The sequence below is a fragment of the Rana temporaria genome, chromosome 12 (genome assembly GCF_905171775.1).
Source record: "Rana temporaria chromosome 12, aRanTem1.1, whole genome shotgun sequence".
Taxonomy (NCBI): domain Eukaryota; kingdom Metazoa; phylum Chordata; class Amphibia; order Anura; family Ranidae; genus Rana; species Rana temporaria.
Window position 1 is genome coordinate 29,161,427 of NC_053500.1, and position 12,938 is coordinate 29,174,364.

Sequence of the window (12,938 nt, forward strand, 5' to 3'; positions counted from 1 at the left end):
GACTTTTTGTCTCCCTGGTGGGTGCAGATGTTAATAGTCATTGGCATAATGCCTAGTGATACACTTACTGTGACAAAACACTTAAGTCTCAGTGTGTTCAGCTGGTCAACCAGCCCTGTCTTCTTGACTATTGACATTGGCATCCTCAAGGAGGAACTGTTGTCTCTCTGAAAGGCCCCCTCACACATTGCGCCCAGAAATGCTAAGTACAGAATAAGGCCTCGTACACACGACAGAGAAACTCGACGTGCTTGGCACGTCGAGTTCCTCGTCTCGTTTTGGGATGAAGCCGCCGAAGAGCTCGGCGGGCCGCCTTCTCCTATAGAACAACGCGGCCAACGAGAAAATAGAGAACATGTTCTCTATTTTCTCGTCGAGCTCCTCGGCGGCTCCATCGAGCCAAAACTGTACAGACGACAGAGATTCTCGGCAGAATCCGGGTTTTGACCGAGTTTCTCGGCGAATTCTGCCGAGAATCTCTGTCGTGTGTACGAGGCCTGAGTTGTTTAGCTGTGAACTTAGTGGAAAATTCCTGCAAGAAGCAGCTCCAATGTTTTCTGTGCTATCTACGTTTTCTGGCCTCCAGGAATAACCTAAGCAGCATGCCTGGTTAAATCTCCTCCAAAAAAAGCATTGTTCTGTTACCTATTAACCAAAGTCCACCCACAAAGTAAATCAATTCTGTGTGAGAAGCTTGGCATTTTGTCTCCGTCAATGTGCTCCTACAACTAAATTAAGGCAGCATCAGATAGGAAATTAATAGTTGCGTGTAAGCGGAGGAAACTGTAAAACAAGCCTAACAGGCAAAATGTACCGCTAGTACTGTTGTGACAAGTAGATAGTTGTCACCAGTACTGGCTGGACACAATGCACTGGAAGAGCAATATGTTTTTATTGTCTTGAGACATAGTTACATAGTTGGTGAGGTTGAAAAAATACATCAGTCCATCCAGTTCAACCTATGATGTGTGTGTATTTGTTTATGTCAATAGTACATTGTATATATATGTGTGGTCGTTGAGGTGCCCGTCTGATAGTTCTTTTTAACGATCAATGCTCCCTGCTGATACCACTGCTTGTGAGAATTCCACATCCTTACCGCTCTGATAGTAAAGAACCCTCTACGCAGTTTAAGTTTAAACCTCTTCTCTTCTAGCTTTGGTGAATCTTTTTAAATTCCCTTTCACTGAATAGTTTTTTACCTATGCTATCATATCATATTCCCTCTCAAGTGTCTCTTCTCTACAGAGAATAAGTTCAATACCTGTAGTTTTTCCCCATTCGCTTAATTAGCTTTGTTGCCCTTCTCTGGGTTCTCTCCAGTTCCAGCACATCCTTCCTGAGGACTAATGCCCAGAACTGGACGACATACTCAAGATGCGGCCGGACCAGAGTCTTGTAGAGTGGGAGAATTATTGTTTTATCTCTGGAGGACATCTCCTTTTTAATGCATGCCAATATTCTGTTCGCTTTGCTTGCAGAATCTTGGCATTGCATGCCATTGCTGAGCCTGTCATCCTACTAGGTCCTTTTCCATCCTAGATTCCCCCAGAGGCTCTCCCCCCAGCTAGTAACTTGCGTTCATATTTTTTACACCAAAATGCAAACCATTAAACCACATTTGCCATGTTGCCCACCCCATTATTTTGTTTAGGTCTTTTTGCAAGGTTTCCACTACCTTTGTAGACGTTATTGCCCTGTTTAACTTTGTATCGGCTACTAATACTAAGATTGAGCTGTGGCCCAAGGGCTGGATGCGGCCCTTTGCTTGCCTTTGGGGCACTAACCCTCCCGCTGATACGAGACACTATTCTGCCATCTGACACCGACAATGGAGCACCATTTCTCCCACTGACACCACTAATGGGGCACTATTACTCCCTATGATACCAGCAATAGGGCACTATTCCTCCCCCTAATACCAGATGTTCACCAACAATGATGCCAGGAAAATTTCTACTCTCACTGGCCAAAGTCCGGCCCTCCAAGAGTCTGAAGGACAATAAACCGGCCCTTTGTTTAGAATGTTCGGAGACCCCTGCTCTAGACCGTTATGAATAAATTAAACAGGATTGGTCCCAGGGAGACCTCACTTTTCACACCAGACCATTCCGAGTACTCCCCATTTATCACCACCACCTGCAAAAAAGTTACTACTTCTCTTGTTTTATTTTGGCAGCATTATATACAGTATTTCTAATTTCTCTAGGGCTGGAGTTGGCACAGTCCTGCTTGCTACTGGTTGAGTGATGAACAAGTGACGTACAATGAAGCAGTCAAGTCTTGCTCTGGCCGCAGCTCTAGACTGGTCACTGTGCAGAACAGGTAGGTGTCCTCAAAGGCAGATATCAACTTATAAGTGCTTGCATCACTTTTCCATCTGTTCAATTTAAATATTAATTAAATCATGTGGTGACGCTAATGTTTTTTTAGAATGCCATACTTGCTTGTATGTTAAAAGTTTGCCTAAATTACATAATTTCCATTAACTGGTTTATGTAAAAGTTATTTGAAAGGAACCTGATACTAAGAGAGATAGGAAGTATGCCATAACTAACCTTCTTCAGTAAATACAAGTTGCCTGGCTGTCTGTGGCTAAAATGTTTTGTGAGATACAAATCCAAGTTGGGGAAATCAGAGTGAGGCCACGTACACATGGTCGTTCCAAACCGATGAGAATGGTGCGACGGGCCATTTCCATCGGTTCACCGCTGAAGCGGCCTGATGTGCGTACACACCATCGTTCCAAAAACTGATCAGGTCAGAACGCGGTGACGTCAAACACACGACGTGCTGAATAAAACGAAGTTCTATGCTTCCAAGCATGCGTCGACTTGATTCTGAGCATGCTCGGGTTTTGAACCGATGCTTTCTGTACTAACCATCGGTTTGGACCGATCGGGCAGCAGGCCATCGGTTCAAATTTAAAGCATGTTTTAAAATTTTGTACCGAAGGACAACAGACCGATGGGCTATACACACGGTCGGTTTGGACCGATGAAACTGAACCTTGGTCCATTCTCATCGGTTTTGTCTGACTGTGTGTACGCGGTCTGAGGCCACTCAACCACAGTGACAGTCTAGCATTCTCCGCTAGCATTTTCAGAAGTCAACAATGACACCCTCCATCAGGGCTGCTGTTAGAAATCATGGGGTCCTGTATAGCTTTCCTGATACCCCCCCGGGTGCAGCAGAACCCAGCGACCCTGACTTTATCAGCTCGCACTGAAAAAAAAACCCTCCCTCCTCTACACCCACCTGCTGGACCTCTCTGTTGACGTGATGGGGTCAAGGGAAATGTAATTTAAGTTCTGGTAGGCAAGTAGAAGCGGGGGTGTGGTCTAATAAAAACAATTGATTCATTTAGGCAGAAATTAAGAATAAAGCTGCTGCAGGCCCCTCTGTTTAGCTGATGAGGCTTGGGCCTAGTACAACAGGACCAGTTGTACTGCCTTATTAGCGGCCCTGCCCTTCATGCTTTGACTGTACAGGTCCTAATATAAGGCAAAACAATAGGTAGCTCCATTCAGCAGCTAAAAAAAAATTACCCAGGTTTTATGGGTATAGAAGAGCATGTGACTCATTCCCTTTTTTCCCATGCGATAGCATTGATATATGTGATTGGTTCAGTGCCGTAACATACAGTGCCTTCTTTCATTGCGTTTGGCGGGTGCATGGAGTAGTGGGGAAGTAAAAGGAAGATTAATATTTACTGGAAATTTTGTGAGATTATTGCTTTGCCCTACATGGGAAAAATATTCACTTTAAATAAGCCTCTGTTCTGCTTGACCCAAATGGAGCAAATTTGCAGCTAATCTACAAACCTAAACTAGTGATAAACACCTGGGCCCAGATTCACGTAGGAGGGCGTATCCTTGTGCGAGCGTAGCGTATCCTAGATACGCTACGCCGCCGTAACTTAGAAAGGCGAGTACCGTATTCACAAAGAACTTGCGCTCTAAGTTACAGCGGCGTAGCGTAAATGGGCCGGCGTAAGCCCGCCTAATTCAAACTAGGCTGGTAGGGGGCGTGTTGTATGGTAATGAATCGTGACCCCACGTAAATGACGCACCTAACGAACAGCACATGCGCGCGCATGCTCAGTATCACGTCAAATTTTCTCCCTAACTTACGCCGGCTCAATGTTTAGTCGACGTGAACGTAACCTACGCCCATCTCCATTCACGGACGACTTACGCAAACAACGTAAAATACGACGCTGTTGCGACGTTTCCGACGTCCATACCTAACATGACTTACCCCGCTTTATGAGGGGTAAAGTTACGCCGGTCGTACGCCTTACGCAAACAGCGTATTTTAATACGCCGGGCGCAAATACGTTTGTGAATCGGCGTATCTAGCTCATTAGCATATTTGACGCGGAAATATACGGAAGTGCCCCTAGCGGCCAGCGGAAATATGCACCCCAAGATACGACGGCGTAGGAGACTTACGCCGCTCGTATCTTGGCAACCGTGAGGCGTATCTGATTCTATGAATCAGGCGCGAAGATACGACGGCGCACATTCGGACTTACGACGGCGTACGTGGAGATACGCCGTCGTAAGTCCTTTGTGAATCCGGGCCCTGGTGCTAAATCACTTATGCTATGAACAATTGCCAAAGTTCCATGAAAAATCAGCACTTCTGGATTTGGTCATGAATATTTGTTATTCGACATTTGCTACACATTTTAGGTTTTTAATATTTTTTGAGTTTGCTCTATCACTGATATTTGTTCTCTTGCTGTTTCTCATGCAGGTTTGAGCAAGCATTTGTTAATAGTCTTCTGTATGGATCAGATGGAAACTATTACTGGACAGCACTTCAGGATCTGAACCGTACTGGAGTATTCAAATGGTACATTGGTGATGAAGTGACTTATACCCACTGGAACCGGGATCAACCTGGTATGCACCGTGAGCAACCACTTTCTTACTGAACTCCCACATGCCAAATGTTCTGAGAATATTTATCTGTGTGCAAGTCGAAACATAATTTCAATTTTGGAAGCAAACAATAGCGCCTGAGCCATTTCTGTCATGTTTTTGATGAAAGACTGAAAAATTACAAAGATATTTTGGGGTCCATACAATGAGAAGCCACTGAATTTTATTTTAATTTAAGTGGATCACCGCACACCGATGTAGTAGAAAATCAGATACTTTTTTCTATTTTGTAAAGAAAAAAAACAACATAGCACACATCCAAGGAACAGGCTGATTAACGCGTTTTACACGTTTCATGTTTCACCGGCCTGTACCTTGTATGTTTGCCATGATGTTTTTATCTACAAGATTGAATAAAGTATCCAATTTTCTACTATATCAAGGTGCAGTGATCCACTTGCAGTTAAATTGCTTTGCGCAGGTGTACATACACCTGCTGTATAGATTGGGGTCTGAGGATGCAAGTCAAAATTTGCACCCGAATTGCACCGAAAACCGGTGAACAGAAACAATTCGGACTGCAAACCACAGCCGGACATGTGTGAACCCAGCCTCAGTAAGGGAAAATCTCTCTAAAGGAGCCCTGCATAACAGTACAATATGGCAAATTCTTAATCTCTCTAATGGTGCGTACAGACGATCGGACATTCCGACAACAAAACCGTAGATTTTTTTCCGACGGATGTTGGCTCAAACTTGTCTTGCATACACACAGTCGCACAAATGTTGTTGGGAATCCCGAAATGCCAAGAACGCGGTGACGTACAACACGTACGACGGCACTATTAAAGGGAAGTTCGATACCAGTCGTGTTAGTAGAAGTTTGATGAGAAACAATTGGCGCTTTTCAGCCTGGTGCTTTTCAGGCCGTTACAGCGCGACGAATGTGCTATCTCCATTACCAACACTAGTTTTACCAGACCGAGCACTTCCGTCTCATACTTGATTCAGAGCATGCGTGAAATTTTGTGCGTCGGAATTGTCCACATACAAGAACGGACTTTGTTGTCGGAAAATTTGAGAACCAGCTTTCAAATTTTAGTTGTCGGAAATTCCAACAGAAAATGTCCGATGGAGCCTACACATGGTTGGAATTTACGACAACAAGCTCCCATCGAACATTTGTTGTCGGAAATTTCGAGCGTGTGTACGCGGCATAAGAGTTCAACATTAAGAGCCGGTTCACACTGGAGCGACTCGTCAGGCGGCGTTGTGTCCCATTCAATGCAATTGAACCATTCTAATAGGAGCGACGCAAGTCGCTCCGACTTAGAAAAAGGTTCCTGTACGACTTTGGGGGCGGCTCGGGGGGACCTGCATTGACTTCTATACAGAAGTCGTTTTGCAGGTCGCCTCTGAAGTCGTTTTCAGGACGACTTGCAGAGTCGCCCCCAAAGTCGTGCCGCGGCTGTGTGAACCGGCTCTAACTTTAATGTAAGGTGTCCAAAACTTTTCTGAACGTAAGGAAGAGATGCAACTAAACTGTTTATTTTCCACATTTGCTGTAAAACAAATTATTCGATTATTGCCCTCCAGTCATTTTTGTGACGTGTAATATTCTATATGCCATTTATTACTATTTTCAATAACTTTCATATATATATTTTTTTGCCTACACAGGCTACGATAAAGGAGGATGTGTTGTGTTGGCTACAGGACGCTCTCTTGGTCTTTGGGAGGTAAAGGACTGCGTTACATTCAGTGCAAAGTACATCTGTATGCAGCGCCTGATCCCAATGACCCCTCTGTTACCTGCAGCTCGGCCCACACCCAGCCTTAACGGAAGCTGCCCAGATGGCTGGAACTCTGCACCAAATCTAAGGCATTGCTACAAGGTAAACACAGAAGCGTGGATTAAATTGACAGTGCTAAAAAGAATGTTTTGCAAGAAAGCCAGAGAATAATTTAAACACAGCTATGCCTAGTTTAAGAGTAATATGTTTTAATGAGTAGTAAAATATCAGACCTTGCTTGATATATGCAACTTGCAATATACTGTATTCTGCAGCTTTTTACTAGGTACATGAAGCCTTTCACGGTGACAGCACTTATTGTCCCCAGTAGAGCTGGCAAATGTATACTAGTGCTGTGGCCTGTACAGCGTAAACAAGCAAATTGTTTATGCGGCTATGTCCGCACAGCCGCTGCATCCCCATTGAGAAACAGGTTGTTGTAGCTGCATTAAAAAGGCATCTAGTCACACTATACAGGCCAGAGCACCCATGCGAATGAGCCCCTGTGGTTCTACCAAAACACACAGACATCTATATTCCAAGGCCAAATTTTACAGTAGACTGAAATCAGTAGACTGAATCAATTGGACCTTTTATTCATTTAAAATGAAGATGTATGAAGAAAAGCTTGTTACGTCACAATATACAGCAACAGTATGTAGCAAGGTCTCCGGCCTTCTCCAGTCTAAGGAGGACCTCCAAGGCCAAAGATAGCTGACATCCTTCAGTGGGTTGTGGGTTGTGAGGCATAGTGGGTGCAAAGATGGTGAAAGTCATTGGGCGCCAGACACTTCTTGGATGTAAAAGAGGTTTTATTTCTTTTGACAGTCCTTTTTGTATTTTTGGGGGAAAGAGGGTTAGGGCCAGGACACCCTTAAGTAGTTGTAGATTCAATTGGAAGACTTCAATAGGAAGACAGCCATACAGGGAAAGGCCCCAGCAAGGCTCCACATCTGCAAATGCAGGATAGCTGTCTCATCTGGCAACAGTCCTTAACAGTTCCCAACTCAAATGTAACAGTTCCTTCAGCTTCACTACAATCGATCCTTGTAGTTCTTTAACACTGAGTACCCGCTCTCTTTCACTAGGCCCTCTTATTCACTGATTCTGAATCCCTTGAGATCCTCCAATCTTTGTGGTGGTATCTCCCTCAAGCTTCCCTGTTAGGTCCCTAGCTTGTCACTCCAGATACTTCTCAAGCTTCACCCCTGCTGACCAGCTCGGTCCCTGGCTTGACACACAAGGCTGTTCTGCAAGCGTCGCCTCCGCTGGTTGGGTTCCTGACTTGATCACTGCCTGAAGTTTCCTGATTGTTCACCGTGCCCCTTTGGTGAAAATGCTGATCCTTTACTTGCATCAGTTACTCACTGTGGTCATTGGTAAAGGTGGTTGGTCCCGGTGTGGGGACAGATTCCCTTCTACCTCCGACCACTGACAGGTTCTCCGGCTAGCAGAACTGTCACTTCTGGTTGGACTGCAAGCCGCAATCCCAACCCTACTCTTGGATAGGCCCTCGCACAGCCTAGCAGCCAGCTGTCCCCAGGATAGGCCCAATCTCCGGCCTAGCAGCCCCGGGGCGCACGGCACACATCCACCCAAACAGCCATCCAGGTGGCACAGAACAGCGATCACCTGACTCCACCCAAATATATAGATGCTCCCAGCAGGCCAAGGGATTCAAGAAAACCCCTGCCCATTGGCTGGGATACCCCATATACCCATAGCCTGACCTTGGGTTGCCCTTATTATATCTAGTACCACTAAGTACCCGGCCACCTAGTGGTAGAAGAGAAAAGTGCAACAAGGCCAAACTTAGGGAGAAATCGATAGATCTCTATCAATCAGCCAGGATAACTACTCCTGGCAAGTAAATTTATGAGGAGCTCCCTGCCTTAGCTACAGGGTGCTACAAGTATAATAAAAAATCTTCACTTTTAATCATTGAACAACAGTCCATAAACTCAAGTCAAAAGACTTTTCCTAATTTAAGATTAGGTATTTAGTCTGCTGTATTGTAACTTGTACAAAGTCACAAGTTGAAAGGCTACAGCAGAGGGCTGAACTGTGTTAGATGTTTGCGAACACAGCCAAGAACTGACCAGGAATCAGGATTTACTTGTCATCATTGGGCTTGAATAAAAATGTCTACGTCCTTGTGACAAAAAAAGCAGATGAAAGCATTGTCAGGGGGAACACTTTGAGTGGTAATAAATACCTGTAAAGTTCACACTTACACATTATTCAGAATGTACTTTACCTAAAAAACATATATCTGATACTAGGTTCTCGTTAAGCAGGAGAGAGAACCGATAAAGCCCACACAGGAAATGTTTTTGTTGAATACTCCACACAGGACTATAGTCCTGGGAGACAAAAGCATAAACCAATACGGCCTGGCCTAGATAAGACCGTTGGTTTTCTAATGTATAGGATCTGTCAGGATTGCTATTAGATATGCTGTCCAAATTTAGGACTTATTTTCTGTGTCCTCCTATTCAGGTTTATCATTCGGAGAAGCTGCAAGAAAAAAAATCTTGGATTTCAGCTCAGCAGTCCTGCCGAGAAATTGGAGCTCAGCTGCTCAGTGTCTCCAGTGTAGGAGAAGAACACTATGTGGCTCATTTACTGAACAAAATATTTGGGTTGGTTTTCACTCCTTCCACTTTCCCTTTGTAACCGTGCATCCGATTGAACCAGACTGATGATTTTCTACTTTCTCACAGTGAATCAGAACCGGAAAGTCAGGAGCAGCACTGGTTTTGGATTGGTCTGAATCGCAGAGATCCCAGTGGTGATCAGAGCTGGGTCTGGAGCGATGGACAGGGGGTTAGTCAATTATGTACCACAGTATATAAATGTATAGAAGTAAACCTATAAGCTCCCACGTGCATTGAAATCTATGTTCCCATATCCAGCAAAAACAAAGCCGCACTTCCATAAAGTCTCACCATGAAATGTATTCAAAGCAGCTGCCCTAAGCCACATCCCTGCGACGTATTTTTCCCTGATTGGGCTTATTCGTAGACGTTTATAAGGTCAAGGGCCTTTACTAATAAGCTCAGTCAGGGTTAAATGCATTAGAGGGGGGCTTAGGGCAGGGTTGGAAGATAACTGCTTTAATTAAACTTAATGTTGAGATTTTATGGGATTGTGGCTTTGTTCTTAGTTTTTGCCAAGCGGGATAAGCTCTTAAAGCCAGCATCCAGTGTGGAAGGGAGGAATACACCTGGCACTTGAAGCGGTGCAGACTTTTCTTTGTGATTACAATATTCCCATTTCCCACAATAAAAGTAAGAGATCCTATCACTGCCTGTAATCCAGAGCTGAGCATCACTGACAATTGAGGCCCATGCCAGCCTATCTAATAATACATATCTCTAGAGGGCACTCATTATTGCTCATTCTGCAATGTCACAACTATCTTGCGCTGTCCCTAGACAGCAGCTGTTAAAACTGTGTAAAAATCCACTTAAATATATCAATGGTGCCACGCTCCACTTCAAATATATCTACATAGAAATTTTGAGATATTGCATTGTGATGATATAAAACAGTAATCAAAATGTCTTTCACTTCAAAAAATGCAATGACATAGAAATCCTCCAAATTACAAGAATCATATATTGTCCATATGTGCTTTCCAAGTTAAAAAAAAAAAAAAACAGTCCACAAAATATATAGAAATTATAATCCATTTTGTTCTATGGTGCTCTTCTAAATATCTTCTAAATATCATCCACTTTACGCTCACTACAGTACAAAAAGCCAGACCTGATATAATGACATCATCCCTACTTTCCTGATTGACTGGAATCATTTATTTTTTCTATTGACTCTGCATTTCATAGGAGATCTTCCAATTTATTGGCAGCCTTACACTGCACATACACAGTGGAAGGTATTCAGACACATGGATGGGTTCTAATACCTAAAAGAATTGTTAAAAATTATTAAAAATTTAGCAGATTGTGGCATAAACATCCATGCTCAGACCACATATTTATGCCACTGCAAGTGAAAGCAGGAGCATAGCTAGACGTCCTCCAAACTGACTTTTCTTGTGGAGTACAATAGAACCCAGCTAACTTTATCTAGTTAATATTTTTTCCTATTTTTTTTTTTTTTGGTACAGTATGCTGGCATCTATAGGCATAAGAGTCTACTCTTACATATGGCTACCTATTACATGATATACATTACATTGATATGTGTCCCTTGCTGCTTGTTATCAGTTAATATAAAAAGTCTACATGTTGTAGAGGTGCCTTCAAAATGTCTACACATAGTAGACATTCCTTCAAAATGTCTACACGTAGTAGAGGTTCCTTCACAATGTCTACACGTAGTAGAGATGCCTTCAAAATGTCTACACATAGTAGAGATGCCTTCACAATGTCTACACGTAGTAGAGGTGCCTTCACAATGTCTACACGTAGTAGAGGTGCCTTCAAAATGTCTACACGTAATAGAGGTGCCTTCAAAATGTCTACACGTAGCAGAGGTGCCTTCAAAATGTCTACAAATAGTAGAGCTGCCTTCACAATGTCTACACGTAGTAGAGGTGCCTTCAAAATGTCTACACGTAGTAGAGGTGCCTTCACAATGTCTACACGTAGCAGAGGTGCCTTCAAAATGTCTACACATAGTAGAGATGCCTTCAAAATGTTTACACATAGTAGAGCGGCCTTCACAATGTCTACACGTAGTAGAGGTGCCTTCACAATGTCTACACGTAGTAGAGGTGCCTTCACAATGTCTACACGTAGTAGAGGTGCCTTCAAAATGTCTACACGTAGTAGAGGTGCCTTCACAATGTCTACACGTAGCAGAGGTGCCTTCAAAATGTCTACACATAGTAGAGATGCCTTCAAAATGTTTACACATAGTAGAGCTGCCTTCACAATGTCTACACGTAGTAGAGGTGCCTTCACAATGTCTACACGTAGTAGAGGTGCCTTCAAAATGTCTACACGTAATCAGGGCTGGACTGGGACAGAAATTTGGCCCTGGACTTCATCCAGACTGGCCCACTTTGACAGGTCTCTCCCATGGCGGCCGGACAAATCCCACACCCCCCCCCCCCCGGCCACCCAAGCCCCCTCTCCCCCTTCACTAGCCACTAGCCGTTCTGCTATATTATTGTAGAACGGCTGGTACGGGTACTCTTATAGGCAGTACCAGTGGGGAAGCTAGACATTATTTCACCCGGGGCAAATAATCAGTTTGGTGCCCTCCCTTATGAGACAAGATTAGGCAGAAGGGAGAAACTTCCAGGTCATAGGTGTTGAGTCAGCTGTCTTTCCCCTCCCCCATGCTCCTCTGTCAACATCCCTGCTCCTCTAGTCCTCCCCCTGCTTCCTTGTTCCCCCCCAGGTGAGCGTTGTGGGAAGGAAGAGACAGAGGAGCGGAGGGGGGGTGGCGGTCCACTGTCACTGAAGTCGGCCCACTGAGCCATCGGCCCACCGGGAAACTCCCTGTAGTCCCAATGGCCAGTCCATCCCTGCACGTAATAGAGGTGCCTTCAAAATGTCTACACGTAGCAGAGGTGCCTTCAAAATGTCTACAAATAGTAGAGCTGCCTTCACAATGTCTACACGTAGTAGAGGTGCCTTCAAAATGTCTACACGTAGTAGAGGTGCCTTCACAATGTCTACACGTAGCAGAGGTGCCTTCAAAATGTCTACACATAGTAGAGATGCCTTCAAAATGTTTACACATAGTAGAGCGGCCTTCACAATGTCTACACGTAGTAGAGGTGCCTTCACAATGTCTACACGTAGTAGAGGTGCCTTCAAAATGTCTACACGTAGCAGAGGTGCCTTCAAAATGTCTACAAATAGTAGAGCTGCCTTCACAATGTCTACACGTAGTAGAGGTGCCTTCAAAATGTCTACACGTAGTAGAGGTGCCTTCACAATGTCTACACGTAGCAGAGGTGCCTTCAAAATGTCTACACATAGTAGAGATGCCTTCAAAATGTTTACACATAGTAGAGCGGCCTTCACAATGTCTACACGTAGTAGAGGTGCCTTCACAATGTCTACACGTAGTAGAGGTGCCTTCAAAATGTCTACACGTAGTAGAGGTGCCTTCAAAATGTCTACACGTAGCAGAGGTGCCTTCAAAATGTCTACAAATGGTAGAGCTGCCTTCACAATGTCTACACGTAGTAGAGGTGCCTTCACAATGTCTACACGTAGTAGAGGTGCCTTCACAATGTCTACACGTAGCAGAGGTGCCTTCAAAATGTCTACAC

General features: G+C 44.2%; 1 protein-coding gene across 1 annotated transcript in view; it reads left to right on the top strand.

The window, feature by feature from the left end:
• Positions 1 to 12,938, top strand: part of MRC2 (mannose receptor C type 2) — a 107,941-nt gene that overhangs the window by 48,124 nt on the left and 46,879 nt on the right. The window contains exons 10-14 of the mRNA XM_040330882.1: positions 2,210 to 2,325; positions 4,762 to 4,910; positions 6,570 to 6,784; positions 9,182 to 9,324; positions 9,406 to 9,508. Of these exons, the coding sequence (XP_040186816.1) occupies positions 2,210 to 2,325; positions 4,762 to 4,910; positions 6,570 to 6,784; positions 9,182 to 9,324; positions 9,406 to 9,508 (726 nt within the window). The remainder of the gene's footprint in view (positions 1 to 2,209; positions 2,326 to 4,761; positions 4,911 to 6,569; positions 6,785 to 9,181; positions 9,325 to 9,405; positions 9,509 to 12,938) is intronic.